General features: G+C 48.4%; 2 protein-coding genes across 2 annotated transcripts; both read left to right on the forward strand.

Moving 5' to 3' along the window:
* Nucleotides 1-12,792: 12,792 nt before the first annotated feature.
* On the forward strand, nt 12,793-13,272 carry CCR75_007213 (uncharacterized protein; the record flags this gene model as incomplete). The annotated part of the gene is made up of 3 exons (XM_067965276.1): nt 12,793-12,891; nt 12,920-13,124; nt 13,190-13,272. 3 exons carry the CDS (start codon nt 12,793-12,795, stop codon nt 13,270-13,272), a joined length of 387 nt encoding a protein of 128 aa, XP_067815323.1.
* Nucleotides 13,273-13,832: 560 nt separating this feature from the next.
* CCR75_007214 (uncharacterized protein) lies at nt 13,833-16,568 on the forward strand (the record flags this gene model as incomplete). Its single annotated transcript, XM_067965277.1, has 1 exon — nt 13,833-16,568. One exon carries the CDS (start codon nt 13,833-13,835, stop codon nt 16,566-16,568), a length of 2,736 nt encoding a protein of 911 aa, XP_067814851.1.
* Nucleotides 16,569-16,643: the final 75 nt, after the last annotated feature.

The following is a 16,643-nucleotide window of genomic DNA, read 5'->3' on the forward strand; positions in this document are numbered from 1 at the left end:
CGGTATGCGTGAGAAAAAGACTTGCTTGTCGCTTGAGCGTGCGGAGCCTGCCACATTGGAGGACGTCTTCGCCATTGCCCTCCGCGAGAACTTTAGTATCACCAAGGCTTATACCAAGCCTTCAGTTGTCATCGTACCTCGTCCCTTTAGTCCGGAGCCTGTGATAATCGACGCGATTGAGTCGTCGGGCGATCGACGAATGGCGACTCCTTATAAGGGTGACACTCGCACCTCCTTGCTCAGGAGCGACGAACAATCTCTTTCGTGAAATTGTCTGTTTATCGATGCTACCTCCGAGCATTCCGATCCGCGAGGGGCCTGATCAAGTCATTCTCAAGTTGGCAGACGGAAAACCACATCGTGTATCGCGGTGCGAAGTGTCGTTGCCGTATACGTTTGACGGGTTTCGCAGTAACGATGATTCTTGGTTATCGCGATGAACTTTGCATTCGATTGCATCGTGGGCTGGCACGTTATAAGCCCCAGATCGACTGGTCGGCCAGATCTGTGAGACGTCGACGCAAGTTCGACGTCAGTGAAGTGTTTACTTACCTTTTGGTATCTTTAAGTGACTGGCCAATGTCACAGTCGTGGATCATGAATCCACGACGCCTGCGGTGCACAGAGCGAGCGACGGCCCTCTCTGTACTGCTTGTTCTGTCCATCTGAACACAAGTGATAGAGACTTCTCGCTTCACAACGAAAAGAACGATGAGGATGAGCAGTAGCTCCCGCAAGAGGATGACGCTGTTAGGCAGGGGTTCCCCCGCGTCAGCAACGCGGTTGAGCAGTGTATCCCGTACGTGCATGCATGGTTGAATCAAAGTTCCCGTCTGCACCCATCGTGGTTGAGCAGGGGCTCCCACACGAGTATGACGTGGACAAACAGGGGTCCCCACGCGAGAATATGATGTTCGAACCGGGGTTCACATCATCACCCACTGTGGTCGAACCAAGGTTCCCGCATGGGCAATTTGTTATCGAGCAATGACTCCTACACGGGTTTACGGTGGCCGAGCAGGAGCTCCCGCAGTAAGTATTGACGGCCGAGCATGGGTTAATCCCGTCACGTATTTGTGGCATAATGGATGAGGAATATCTAGTGCCTAGAGTGGGGTGATGGTTCATCGCCTGGCTGCGGTTTGCCAGCTTGAAGTATCGACTCGAAGCACGACGGGACACATGCATCGAGAATTTAGCGTTGGAATGTGTTCACGCTATCGTTCACGTGGAAGGGAGTCCACAAGGCGCCGATACAACGAAATCGCGAGTACGCGCCCTCGATTCAACGCCTTCAAGGACTGTCCTGTTGGCATTTCCTACGTGACCTTAAGGGAGGCACTGTGGAAATAAATGTTTGATCACCAACGAGGCGTTTACCGCGACAAACATATAGCAAATGACGCGACCTCGAAGCACTGTCAAAGCAGCGCGTGAAGATATTTTTTTTGCATCACAGTCATGGGAAGCTCTGCGAGAGTCTGATAATACTGTCTATGACATTGCTCGTGAGATTGCAGACATTTTTCTGGACACGATTATGGCTGAACTTCCTGCTGATCGTACGAGATTGATCTCGTGCCAGGTTCGAAGTATTGCGTGACACGGCAGTGGTTGTTGCCTCGAGATCAAGTCATGGTATTGACGAGTTCTTTGAAGGTCGCCGCAAGGCGGATAATGTGCCCGAGAAAACCTCGCCAAATTCGAGTCCAACCTTCTGCGTGAAATAGGGATCTTGAGGGTAACGTATAGTGCATGCATTTAAAAAGCTAAATGATGCCATTATTCCTGCGCAAACACCTCTCCCCAGGAAGGCCATGGTGTTGACTCCATGTCAGGAAGCTTCATTTTCAGAGCTATCCATCTAACCGACGGCTTCTACCTATACAGCCTTTGTCGTCACTTTAAAAAAAAGACGCCACGTGGTCGTGGTGTCCCGAGCATCAAGCGGCCTTCTATGCAGGGAAGAAGCGCCTGGCTTCAGCGCCACTGTTATTCTTTTCGGACGACTCCAGACCAATCCACGTGATATGCGGTGCAAGTGCCTCTGCAATTGGTTGTGCCCTAATGCAATTTAATGGTGAGGGCCGTTAGCGAGTCGTAAGTCATCAGTCGCGACAGATGAAGTCAACGGAGAAGTCTATCCAGTTCATGATAAGGAGTTGTTAGCAATGCGTTACGCACTCATCAAGTTCCGCGTGCACCTGCTTTGGTACGTACATTTGCTTTATTTACCGGTCATGCATCGCTGCGCACAGCGATGAAGACTCGGCGCTTGTCCCAACGGATGGCACGGTGGCTGTCCTTCTTTTCCGAATACAACCTCGTCGTGCATTACAAACCGGGAAAGAACACTATCCTTGCTGATGCTCTGTCCCGACGTCCCGACTACGATCCTCGGACCGCGCTGAGTCACCGGTGACTGACGACGATGACTTGGATGATTGATGTGCGATGTGTGAATCGCTTACTTTAACTCGGGTCACCCCCGAGCTGATCCCGATTACGCTGATGTTATCGCTTATCTAGGCGTTTCAACCCAATGCAAGTGTCTGTCATACCTGCATAAACACATCTTCTTAAATTTCAATAGCAACCGCGAAGTCAATACTATTTTGGTGCGAGTCTGATCCGATCGAAATGCTGGTCCGATAAATAAGCACAGAGAGTACGGCAGCTAACAGTAACGTCAAAATCGTCGCATCGACAACTTTATTCAGCTCCCTCGAAGGTTTTGCCTTTAAATAGCTAAACAATTTATGTTTACGGAAGCATGTCGCATAGCAAAGTCAAAGAGAATGTTTAAAACCTAACACACTTTTAGCAACCTGCAATGAATCTCCAAACGCACGATTTACGATATGATCAAATTAAGTGCGACTAAATAACTGTCATCGTTTACGGTGGCCAGAGATGTTGCACTGGGATCTCTGTCACGAACAAAGCGTGATCAAATTCAGCGCTACTGTATAGACGGTGACCTGCTTCTGTACAGCATCGACCACTTCGATGCTCCTCGTACAAACATCGCCAACAACTCGGTTTTCGTGATCGGATCCTTCACGAGTATCATGATGCTCCATCTGGTGGCCACTTCGGCCGCAAAAAGACTTTCGCGGCTGTGTCTCGCGACTTCTTCTGGCCCCACATGTACAAGTGGGTAGGCAACTGGATTCGTTCATGCAAATCTGCCAACGGGTGAAGCCATCTCCATCGACGCAGGCTCCCCTGTGACCTTTGCCGATAGCACCTGAAGCTTGGCGTTCAGTTTCGATGGACTTTATCTTCGGACTCGTTTTATCTTTGTGCCTGATAGTCAAGATCAAACGAGTGTCCAAGGTTTTGTCGACAGATTCAGCACGATGACACACCTGGTGCCTGTTCACGCTACGATCACCGCGGCAGAGACCGCGGTGCACTTCATTGACGCTGTGTTTCGCCATCACGGCTTGCCGAATAAAATTGTGTCGGACCGTTTTCCCGGATTCACATCCGCATTTTGGACGTCACTGTTTGAGCTTCTCGGGACGAAGCTGCAGATGTCAACCGTGGCCCATCCGGAAACGGATAGGCAAACGAAGTGCGTGAATAGAGTCCCGGAAGATGTTCTTCAGAGTTATGCAACTTCCTTCACGAATTGGAGTGCATTTTTACCACTTGCTGAGTTCGCACTTAAAATGCTGTACACGAGTCAGCAGGGTTAACGCCATTTTTTGTGAATTCTGCTCGACACCTTCGAGTTCCTCCGTGGGTCGCCCTACGGCCCCTCATGGCTCCACTCTGGGTGAAGGTGAAGGTGATAAAACATCGAACGAGCGCAGCCCACGGTATTTTGAGCGTGAATAAATCGCCGATCCAAGGCGAAGTCTGCTGTTTTGACTCCACGTGGCGTGGTGTACACAATATCTCGATGGACTGCGCAGACCCTTATTGACTCATCCTCGGGTACGCGTTCACCTACTGCCAACTACGCGCCGATTGAGTCACGCGCGACCGCACGACAACCCGGATATGTCGGAGTTTATCCTTAAACGTTGAGCCATCACCCGTTTGTGATGCACTTTAGTCTGCAGTGGATAAACAGAAAGAGAATACAGATAAACATGGTAGGAAATCATGAGCAAGTTCCAGAAAGGTGATCGTGCATTATTGTTTACAGAAGGCCTAAGGGATGCAGCAGTTACCAACCTAGGCGCGAGTAGACTCGCGCCACGCTTCATCGGTCTATTCCAGGTTCTTAAGGCGATCGGCGACGCCTACACGCTGGACATTCCCTCATCGTTGCGGCTTCACCCGACATTCTACGTCGGGCGGCTAAATTCACGGTTGGTTCCGATATCGGAGTCAGGGGCTTGTAGATCGACCACCCTTACCACCTTGCTTGACGCGCCAATGACATTGGACGCGGCTGCGTTCCCGTCTGCGCATGGCGTTCAAGGTTCCACACCCGATTGAGCAGTTCGCGGTTTCACTGCCGGATCTCACTCGCGGTCCTCTGCGCCTATGCAGCACGCTCGAGAGCATTCTCAGATTCTAGCTGAGCGCCGGCAGCCTTGTTCACAACCTCATCAATATCGTCCTGGGCAATCAGGACGCCAACGTTACCATCGCGAGGGCCCACCACCGCTTGTGGAGTCGAAAGGTCAGGTTTGCTGGATCGGGAGTCGTATTGTGGATCTTGAAGACCCTCTCCTTAAGGCAGCACTGTCAGCTCACGAGACGCAAGTGGTTCCAACCTTGCGTAAGTATCGCTTGAGTTGGCATTGGTTTCCACCCGAGCAGGATATGTGGGAGCCGCGTTTTTCGCTTTTACGCACCGTTCCAGATTTGTTCGGGCATATGAGTCCATGGAGTCAAACTACATCAACGCGACCGCTGACGTGTATATTCTCGCGGCGAGCGAGAACGGTACGCCGATCCAAGCCAACGAGAACAGAAACTCTGTCGTGATTCGCGGCGATGAGAATGCAAACGAGGGCGAGAACGAGAACGTCGTGGTGAACATGTCCACGAGAAAGAAAGCTTGACGAGTAGCTCGCAACAGGATGGCCAGACGAATGTGTCTCCGCCCTGCGCTGGGAACCCAGCGGAAATAGACTCCGCTGCCGAGACTGGGGATGTCAGCGAGACGAGCCGCGAAAAACTATATTTTGCCGATCGTAAAGACTGCGTTCATACTTCCCGATCTAGGCTTGCTCGCGTTCGCTGAGTAGATGCTTAGCGAGGTGTCTTCGCCATTCGTCGCGAGATGGACGTGGCACCGAGCCGCAAGAGTGACACCTCTCGTTGATGTGGACATAGCAGATTCGGTCCTCATTCCAAGCATTCTCGCATACTTTTTTGCCCAAAGCGCCGATTGAGTGATCAGCGCGATTGTCCTCTATATTGGCAAGCCATTGTGGAAAGCTCCTTTCATCCTCGATCATACGGTACTAATGCCGGAACGTTCTCAAGAACTCTTTCCGCGGTTTACGCGGGAACACCGATAGTAGTCCTGCTTCGTTGTAGGCGAGTCCGGAGTGTGAGCTCCAGACAAGTCATACAGCGCCCAAGGGATGAGTTGTTGGTCAATCACGTGGATGGTCGCACTCCCGCTGATGGTTCTCGGATATGCTGTGGAGTTGCGGGTCATGCGCTCCAGCATCGCGGCTTCGGTCGTGACTGTAATAATTTCGACAATTGAGCATTCACAGTTAGTGAAGGCTGGGTGATGTTCTGGGATTAACATAAAAAAAAACAATTACATTTATAGGCAGGTGATGGACCAATAATAATTTGTTACGCTATGCCCGATTAGCGGGCATAGCGTAACAATTTATTATTGGTTCATTATCGGGGTCTAAAAACCCAATATGGACCAGGGATAAATTACCTGAGAATAAGTGGTTCCCGATAGGCGGGAACGCGACCGTACTTAGCACGATTCAAAATCTTCGACAAGATTAAATTGATTTCAATTTTACTTGATACCTAATACTTAGGCTGAAAGCTGCCTCAAGCGTTCGTGTAGGCTAGTGAAGGGACGTTCTAGCCCCGTTACACATATTGCATGCAGAGTAATCTACATGTGTAGTTAAAACCCGTTCTTAAAGCGCGACTTAATTTGCATAGACACAGACGCCACAATAGGTTTATGCGCTGCTGAAGCGCGTACACTGAATTGCTTTTGATTCCAAAGCTGTTGGGCATGCATCGTGCTTCATCACGTTGATACTACGGTTAGGCGGGTCGGTCGAGTAAATATCCATGCTGGCCTTGCGCAATGATAGATTCGTGGAGCGAAGCAGTTTCGACCCCACCTGACACATGATTTAATCAAACGTGAAGCCTTGTATTTGTCGTCGAAAGCGGCAATCACTGCGGTGTCCTTCCAATTCCGACGGCACCAGGTGCGCAGTGCGTAAGCCTAATGGCTCTGCATCTCGGGTGTGGATACACTCAGCATGATGCGTATGCATGGAAGATGCTTAATTGAGCACTTCGTGTCGTAAACTGAGCGGACGGGGCACAGCTCGCCGCTGTAGCGGTTCGGCGTCAAACTGCTGTCAAATGGCTGCACAAGTACCCGGTGGCGGGTGAGCGGAAAATTGACCCGTGAAGCGTCCGTCCTTCTTGTCGTTGTACTGCAGCAATTTGTCCTCTGGCTGAAAGAAGAGAGATTCATATGATACAGGGGATAATTAACCGAATAACGTGATTTTTTTGGAAAATTTACATACCGCCTTTGCCCAAAAGCATGCAGCAGCAACTATCTATCACAGTCGGCCATGACACACACGAACGCTGGGCTTGTGGATAATCTCAGATAGAAAAAACAGATGCGGTAAGTAGTTTTGATGCCCTCGAAAATCAATACAAGTGCAACGGGGTTTTGCAGTTGAATATATAAGTAATTTAGATATCCCCCGCGCACTGGCGTCACCTTCAATATAATTCTCAATGACCAATTAAATCGTAACAAACGGGATTACATTTAGCCAATCTGAATACCTAAAACCTAGGTGGGGTGGGTCTAGCAAAAACCTGGGGTGGGTCTAGACATTCCCTTAATATAATAAGCTCCTATGTAACGATCTTCTATTTCCTTCTGACTTTATTATATAATTAACTAACTATGTATGGCGCCTATTTGCGCACCGCACAATCGTGGTTGATTCAAACTTAAATTAACCAATCAATAGAGCTGATGTCTTATTGCGTCAATATTACTAAATTTGGTAATATTAAAATTTAATAAAGATAACAATTTTGCACGTCTTTGTTTATTTCCTCTTATAGGAAATAATATTTATTATTTATCTTTTAGTAAATAATATTTATTCAACGGGACACCCCGTTTGAAAGATACAATGGCGGACAGCACAACAAAACAAGTGTCAATTTCTTTTGCATTTTCCCGAACTAAACCTGGATAATTTTAGCCGGTAACATGTTCTATCACAAATGGCCTAATTTTCTACTCTCTTACCGTGCAGCGACAAAATGCCATGTTCAAAGTTCAACCTCCCCCGCCACGACCACGAATAGCAGACATCAAATCGCCACCTCGACCGCCACTACACCCGTCGTCACCACCACGCGCCTTAATTGCAGAGAATAGATTCCCGCGTCCTGGACCACCGGGCTTGCCTCGACCGCGTCCGCGAATTGAAGCGAGAAAGTCAACGGGTGGGGCAGCATCATCGCCATCGCCACGACCCTTAATAGCTGAAAAGAGGTCGTTTCGACCACCACCACGACCACCTCGTCCCCTACCTCTAGCGGCCATCAATGGGTGTGGTGCCCGACTAGGACTAGCTTCTTTCACTGCTTCACTTTCGACTGGTGCAGCACTCTTATTCTTCTCCTTCGCTTCCTTTAAAATTTCAGATCTAGTTTTCACCCGACGAGTCATCGGTGGACCCTTATCCTTTAAGGAGTCCAGCGTGTTACGACTCTTTTCACCCAAGTCCTTCAATAGGCCTCGCATGACAGGAATCGCTGAACGCAGACGCTTGTCACTTGCCTTGACTTCGTCCATGCGTTCATCCATGCCGTCAAAACAGTCAACGACCGCATCGCAGTAAAGCAAAATGAGATTACATTCGATAGAAGAACGCGCATCTACTGCATCTCGCGATGAATCCCGCTTTCCCGACAAATTCATACCAGACCGCTCGGCAAACTTTAGGCTTGCTAAACGAATTTCATTTACGAGCTCACCAAATTCTGCCAATTCAACTTTTATTGTTGCAGCAGTCTCCGTGCGCTCAAGCCTACGCTTAAGCCTTGCCTGGAACCATAGCAATTGCCGGTTCTCAATTTGATCCAGTGACGTGTCGATCGTTTCACATGCACCGTTGGCCTCAGCAACGAGGCGCACGTTGCGGTAGTGCTTCTTCAAGGCGTCCGCACGAGAGTTTGCAAGCTTTGCTCGAGCCATCTCTTGAGCTTCCGCCAAAGCTCGTGCACCAGCATCGTCAGGATTACCCTTCTGGACCGTGGATTCCATGTACACGTCTCCATCAGGGTGTCCAAGATCCTCGTCGTACGCAGGAGCTCTGTTTGCTTTAATGGGGCATTGCTTACCAATCATAGGACAGCCGATGTCCGGGTCATCGCGCGTGGCGTAAGGGTGGTTATCTTCGGGTCCGTATTGTTTCACATGTTTGTTGTAAGAGTTTACTACGGTCTTAAAAGTCTCTTTGAGAGTCTTAAACCACTCGTATTTCTTTTTTGTCATCTCTTCCCCTTGTTGAGCTTTCCAAGTCTCCGCAATATCACGCAAGTGCATATGCAATGCCCGACGCTCTGTCACCGTTAAACCTGTGACACGTAGATTATCCAGCAGAGACGGGTGATTCTTTGCGATGTCTGCTGGATCCATTCGAAGTAGTTCCAGAACGTTTGTTCGCTTGTATTTGCGAGCAATTTCACGAGAAAGCGTCTTGCCCGTCGAAGATTTTACTGTCTGAAGATCAGCTTCGGACATTTTTTTAACGTCAACCGGCATCATCCGACGAATTGCACGAAGCGCTTTTACATTCTCTTCGTAATTTTCTTCTTCCCATTCACGCTCCTTTCGTGCTTCTTCAGCTGCGTACTCATCAGTAAGCATCAAAGCAGTATTATACTTTTCCATGTCCTGCTCAAGACGGTAGTACTCTTCGCGAAGCTGTTTCTGAATGGCAGGATCCGGATGCGTCACATCCGCAGAGCCGATTTCTTGCATTCGCTTGGATATTTCTCGAACCTTTGCCATCGCCTCTTCATATGGAATATCGGCAGCCACAGCAATACCAGCTTGTTGCAACTGCTTCTCTAGTTTTAATAGACGACGTAGCAGCTTGACTTGGTCACTAGAAATATCCAAGTTTGCCAACATATCTTGCGCTCTTGGTTCATCTTTCTGACGGATAGACCGACTACGTTTAAGTTTTTCAACTTCTGCCTGTAAGGCTCGAATCTTCTCATCGTACGAGTTAATTCCATCAAAAAACGCCACAATGCCCATCTCATCGACGCCGTCTTCTTGCATTTTCTTCTTCACATCCTCGTTTGAGTGGCCATCTTGAACCATGCGGCGGTAAGCAGCATAAATTGATGGACCTTGGACATCCGACTCCTGAATGCGGCGATTTGCTTCAATAAGTTTTTGAGCTTCTTCTTGTGCCCGTCTGGCCTCGGCAAGCTGCTTTTCTGCTTCCTCTTTAGCCCGTGCTGCCTCCGCCATGGCTTTTTCGACCGCCGCTTTGCCTTCGCGCTGCTCTTCACGAGCTGCAGCCATAGCTGCTTCGGCTTTCTGTCGAGATTGCTCCAGTAACATATGGGCTTCTTCCTGGGCGCGAGCAGCGTGATGCGTTGCTTCATCGGCAGCCATCTGAGCCTCGGCCTTAATTTTAACCATTTCATCTCGCTCATTCATCATGCCATTGCTATTCAGATCATCGCCAAGACGACCCCTCTCCTGGTCCTCTTCATACGCCTTCTGCTTATTTACATACTCCAAGGACAAGGTCAACACAGCTCCAGCAGAACGGCTGCCAAGGGCAAGGGGGTATCGCTTCGTTGTCTTCTGCATATTTGGCAACGACTTTAAAGGTATTGATAATGTCGCGACAAGCTCCGTCGCGCGAAACAAGTGCTCGTTGAAAATACGAATCTCCACAACCATATCATTATTAGGCACCTCGAACGAAGCTGAATTATCTTGCTTCCACACAGGCGATCGCTGGTTTTTTACTACAGAAGTCTTAAACGTCTCGGCACCCACTGTGACCTCGCACAATGCATTAACCGAGCTGCCCGACTTCGTCAAATTGGTTGCTGATAAAACACCAACATGAATGACAGGCGTCGAAAACGCTTCGTAATTGAATTGAGAAAGACGCCCTCCTGCGTTTCGTTCCAAAAACGTTCCATCCAACGAAAGGCTTTCAGTACGCTGTGTCCGCAAAGCCTTAGCTTCCCGAAGTGATTCGTCGAGATTCTGTGTACGATTCACTGTCTTAGAAGCATCAATTGCAAGCTTTATAGCATCCATCCAGCCCTTTTTGTCCGATTCAGACGTACACGCCATCACCATACGACGATCGTCAACGCGAAGCTCGAGCAAGAATTCTGCAGTTACATTTGGAGAACGGCATACGACGTCACCTGTTCCAGGCAGTGAACGAACTGTGCTCCGGTGATCAAGAAAACTCATTTCACCACGCGACGTCGTAGAGCTTGGGCTTTTAAAATATTCCACTTTAGACACACTAAGCACAAAATATCGTGACTTCCAATTGCGCATCACACGGCCTTGCTTATACATGCGGCCTTTTTTTATTGTGGCTCCTTGATTGTCAAGAATTAATTGAGCGATCGACTGAGTGTCGTCTCCATCATGACCGTCATCCTTAACAATTCGCGGATTGTTCATCAATTTTTGCTTAACATGAGATGTCGACTCACGGAGCCGGAATGATTCGGAGTGTCGCGAATTCACGCGCTGCACATCAGCAAGCTTGTCTTTTGGCACAAACTGCAGCGTTTTTGGAGCTGCTGCGTTGCGAAGGACATTCATTACCTCAAGATATGGGATACACAGTACGTCTGTCTCATTTACTTTGTACACGATATCGCCGACAGATATCATTCCACTTGTCTTAGCTTGACCCTTCAATGCGCGCACCACGGCACCGTCAATACCGTACCGTACAGCTTCTTCCAAGTTCAGCCCCATGGGACCATTATCAAAAACCACAGCATAAGTCGTAAGCTGCGTATCCAGGTCATCGTCTTGGTTTTGCTGGAATTTTTCTCGCACCACTTCCTGACGTCGGACCTCATCAATCTCAAAAGATATGGCAAGAGGTCGTGGCAACTTTCGAATCAAGTCAATGGCATCGGAAAAGCCCATACCATCGACACTTTGTCCACCTATCGCCACAATGAGATCTCCGGCTTGCACTTTGTTCTCCAATAGCGGGTTGTTAATATTGTCAATGGCCAGGCCATGACTAATAACGCCGTCTTTGGGTGGCATAAGCTTCACACCAAGCTTTTCTTTTGCCGGTAGCTCAATGACCACAACCTCAAGAGCGCCATTATCCGTAGGTTGCATTGTTTCGTCCGCAGTATCTTGCTGTTCTTCCTCTGGACGCTCAGATCCACATGCAACACATGCTTCTTGGCCGTCCTCATTGGCTGCAAAATCGCAGGCTGTACAGGTCCACGCCATGGTGCTGCTCGTCGCTGTATTACACACTACGAAAAGTGGCGATTAGATGCTTAGGTGTTATCGAAGCAACCAGCCAGCTGGTTTATCGAGATATTCAATGATAAAGGGGTGGGTTGCGTACGTTAAGAAGACGAGATGAAGCGCTCAAGCGCAGGGAACGCGATCTGAGGCCACTGTGCGTCAATATTTAGCAAAAGTGCTGCCTTCTCTAAGTCGCACGGACTTTCTCGACGAGAAGTGCGTGCCCCCTGACTGCTTCTAGCGCTGATCGCAGCTTGCCGCGTTTCCCCCTTCGCGATCGACGATGGAATGAGGCTATCACTCCCTCCCTCTAAATGCGGGTTAGGGTTTGATCTTTTTTAAAGTACTTGATATTTGTGGCTTACAGAGTTGGTGATGAATTAGCAATGCGCGAGCCAGTGGGACCGAATTGTTTCACATTAATTAATTTAGTTTGAAGTCACAAATTAAAGCAAATGCTCGGCTAAGCATGCGATGCCTGCATCTTCCGCTCTCTCGGGGAGCAGCCGTACTGTACGGTGTACAGTAGCAGTTAGACATTTTAAACTGTGTCGTACATAAAATATGTAAAGCTTTGAAAACTAATAATATCGGGGTAAATTAATAAATATCGGGATGTCGGCTCGTCAATTTTTCTCAAAATCATTTTTACTTGTTTAGGAAAGACATTGTCATTTGAGCAATAAAAAATGCGAATGTTTAGACCCACCCCATCTAAGTTTGAGATATTTTCATTGGCTAAAAATAAATCTGTTTGTTGCTGAGCAAGTCCGACTTTCCCGCACAAAAAGGTTATTTGGTGGTGTAGAAGCTGAAGACCTTACAGATGAAAATGGTCTGCCGAGAGTTGGCTACGAATACTCACAGCACATGTAGAAGCTGAAGACCTTACAGATGAAAATGATCTGCCGAGAGTTGGCTACGAATACTCACAGCACATGAAGGATGGGACAGGTTAAAAAAAATTCTGCTACGAGCCGCTTTGATTCTGGCGAGGAGGCCCGTACGATGTCGAGGAAAGTTGATTTGCCAGAAGGCGCACTACCCAGTATCGATGAGCAAATCGAATGCTCGATGCCATATCGCTCGCCACGAATGTCATGGATGAGGACCTGAGGAAAGCACTTGTGAACGCCGAGGCTTTTGAAGAGTTGGATGATAATTTCGTGATTTAAGCGTGTGAGGAGAACGTAGACTAAAGAGACGTCGATTACTTTGATAATAAAGCACACATCGCGAAACAAACGGAGGCAACAAGCGGCGTACGATGACGGGTTGCTGAGAGAGTTGGAAGAACACGACCTCGAGACGCGCGGCAAGGAGACGCGAGAGGGCTCTCCGCTAGCCGTCGTTGTCGAAGATTATGTAATGGTGCAGCAGGAGCTGGCAGACGCTGAGGGTAAGCTTGAAAATACATTGCGCTCAGGCAACTCCCTAAAGCAGGTACTCAAAATTGCGAGGCAGATCTTAACGCCTACGAGTACGACGAGAATGCTGATACTGAGGATGAAGCTGAGCCTGAAAAGGAGCTTCAGGAACTATTCTAACGCAATTGATATCTGCAGCGCGAAGAGCGTGAATAATGGGACTGCGAGACCATCGTTAGCACTTACTCAACGATGGACGACCACCCTACAGTGTTGCGAGAGAGGCACCTTCACTTCGCAAAAAGAATAAAACAGCCAGGGACAGTTCGCAATATCCGAAAATGAAGACATCCGCAAGCAAAAAGTGACGCTGTCAAGTAACTCAGGAATTCCTTTGGGCTTATTTAAAGCGCAAGCAAAGCTCAAAGTGATTCAATAGCAGCAACTCGAAACTGGTTAGAAACTGAAAGGTGAAATGAGAGAGCAAAAGCGCACACGTAAGGCAAGTGTGAAGATGCACAAATTAGCCCGGCGTGTGGAGAAGGAAGATTTGAAAGCAGGAGGAAGAAGCGCGGCAGTCTTTGCAAACGGTGGCCGGCCGTGTATCTATCTAAATACTGAAAAAATTAGTTTTACCACCAAGCTTCGGTGATTCGAACTGGTAATCTTTAACGGAGCTTCAATTTATGTAACCACACCACTTTAATAGTCACCATATAACCCCCCTCTCCATTTCCGCCATGGCCTCCAACAATGTAGATTTCCAAGCTTTGTACCAGAGCTCGCTCAAACTAACAACATCACTAAAGGATATGGGTATTCCTCGACTAGAAAGGCGTCTTGAACAGCTTGACGACGTATTGCTCATTTCTAGAAATCAGATACCAAGTTCTAGAAGTCGAAAACGCCCCGCTACCGCGGGTGCTGACAAGGCCAAATTTTTGCTGGCATCAAAAGGAATCGATGCTGGAAAGCTGAGTAAGGAATTGCAGCAATTCGGAATTGCACCTGAGTCTGAGTCCGAGACGCCGCTTGGCGAAACGGACTTGGAAGGATATTTGGCTCATCATCACGAGATGATTGTGCTTACGGCAATGGAAGACGTCAGTCGCCGCACGGTAGAAGCGACGCATGATCGTATGAATCGTGCTATGATCGATGATTTTGAAGACGCCAAGCAGCGTTTGCTTGAAGACCTTGGTAGCGCCAAGCAGCTCGGAATCCGCAACTACCCGCACGCTCTAGTTGCGAGCGAGGCCGCTGGTAATATCTTCTCCTCAGCAGCTCAAGAGAAGCGCCAAGCACTTGAACCTGCTTCCGGTTTAGGACTCAGCGGCGCGTCTTTTGTCGGTCAACCGCTATTCGATTCTTTTATCGGCTCGGCCTTTGGAACGCCTTCGCTGCATATGTCGCAGCAGAAGATTGAGAATGCCATGACTCAGGAAATGAAACAATACTACATGGTTATCAAAGAGCTGAACAGAAGTCGTGTGCCTAATACCCGCAGTCAGTTTGATCTTGCCCACCAGTTTCAGAAAACGTGTTTGTCGAATGTCTCGGTGTCGGTTGCAGGATCCAAGTGGGTAGCAGTACACAAGTGCTGGCAGCTGGTGAACCACTTATTAGCTGGTGGTGATACTATAATGGATAATGCGCCAAAGCTAGCGGAGCGTGAATTTCAGGCTGCTAGACAAAGTATTGACGAAGGTCAGCGCATAATATTCCAACATCGCCTCGTGTTTGGTGCTCGCGTCTTCTTGGAAAAGCAATTCCGTGATTATGTGCACGAAACAGTGCAAAAGAATGGCCTTGCTACTGGCGGTATCCCAAGTTTAGTGTCTAACATACGTGGGTTTGTGAAGCACTTACATAGCTCACGCTATTCAGCTGACGGCAGCGGCAATTCCACTGATGTCAATAATATATGGGCTATTGTATACTACTGTCTCCGCTGCGGTGGTGATGATGATGCGTTCAAGCTCGTGAGCTCAGGTGACGAGTCCGCGATTGATGCGGACGTTATTTGTGCCTTAAAATACCGAGCACACCAGAAAAATCTGTACACAAACAGCAGCGCTAGCCCGTTAAATGCTTTTTCAAAGCAATACCCAGCCGAATTTGATCGCTTGATTGATCGTAATCACCGCTTAGAGAGCTCCTCAATTGACGCAGTCTCGGTAATAAATCCATTTGAGCGCTGCGTGGTAAATCTGCTCTGCTTTGGTAACGTGAATGCCAATGAGCAGCGTATAACGACAACAGTGGAGGATTACTTGTGGCAGCGCTTATGCTTTATCCAGCCCGTTGCCTCTAGTGTCTCTACATCGAATAGCGTTTACACAATCACCAAGTTGTCTCGAAGTATGCAAAGCTTCGGCCCCACGCACTTCGAAAGAGGTGCTCAGCTTGATGGTAATAATTATTCCGCCTTTATGTATTTCGAGATCCTGCTCATTTCCCAAGAATTTGAAAAAGCAATTAATTACCTGGCGTCAAAGAATTTTTTATTAGAAGCGGTTCACTTTGCCATCACGTTAAACCACTACGGTTTGCTGGAATGCACTTCCTTCTCAATGGCAGAGGAAGATGAAACCACCGTCGATTTGGTGCGCCTTATACGCCAATACATTCACGGCTTCCAGCGTGCTAACGCCGTGGAGGCTGCAGACTATGTTGCGTGCATTTCGGATCTTACGGCAAAAAAGGAATTGCTAGCGGAGCTTTTACTTGACACGCGTATGTTTGACGTGCTCGCTGGGTTTACGAACAATACAGATGGCTCTCGGGCTCGCGGTTTGTATGACCAATTACTAAGAGATGAGCCGGAAGATGAAGTTAAGGACCTTATTCTTCTAGCCGCACGCAAAGCGGAAGCTCGTGGTCGCCCGCACGATGCCTTTGCACTACTTAAGAGCGTTGGCGACATTGAGGGTGTTATTGTTCTGCTCAATTTGCAGCTCAGCTCAACTATATCAGCCACACGACCAGAGCGAGAAGAGTGGTTTCGAGAAGCGAAGGAATTTGCTGAAAAATGGATGCGCTTCCCGTGGGTACAGACTATTGCGAACCGATATGCCCGTATGGCTGCCATCGCCTTCCAGACTCTCCTGAACATTAGCATCTTTCTTGAAATCTTTGAGAAACAAAAGTACGAGGATGCAATTGGATTTGTTGATGAATTAGCGCTCATTCCGACGCAAAGCTCAACGAATTTGTCTCTCTGCGTGGATCGCTTTCTTGCCTTCGACGAAACCGTTCGACAGAACTTTCATATTCTGCTGCTTGGCTATATGGAATGCCTTGTGCGCGATGCAGACCGCCTTAAGACGCAAGTATCTGGCGATGTCCGTCGTGCCTCTGTCGCTAGTTTACGCAAAAAAGCCGAGCTCCTCGTCACATTTGCAGGCATGATCAAGTTCCGTTTACCTTCGGGTACGAACGAGCGGCTTAATCGCATGGAGGCGATGATTCACTAGTGCGTCCATAACAACGGATATTTCGTGCTTTCATAAAAGAAATAGCGACCGCATTAGCGACGGCACATTGTATAA

This window comes from Bremia lactucae, linkage group LG3 (assembly GCF_004359215.1).
Source record: "Bremia lactucae strain SF5 linkage group LG3, whole genome shotgun sequence".
Classification (NCBI taxonomy): Eukaryota; Oomycota; class Peronosporomycetes; order Peronosporales; family Peronosporaceae; genus Bremia; species Bremia lactucae.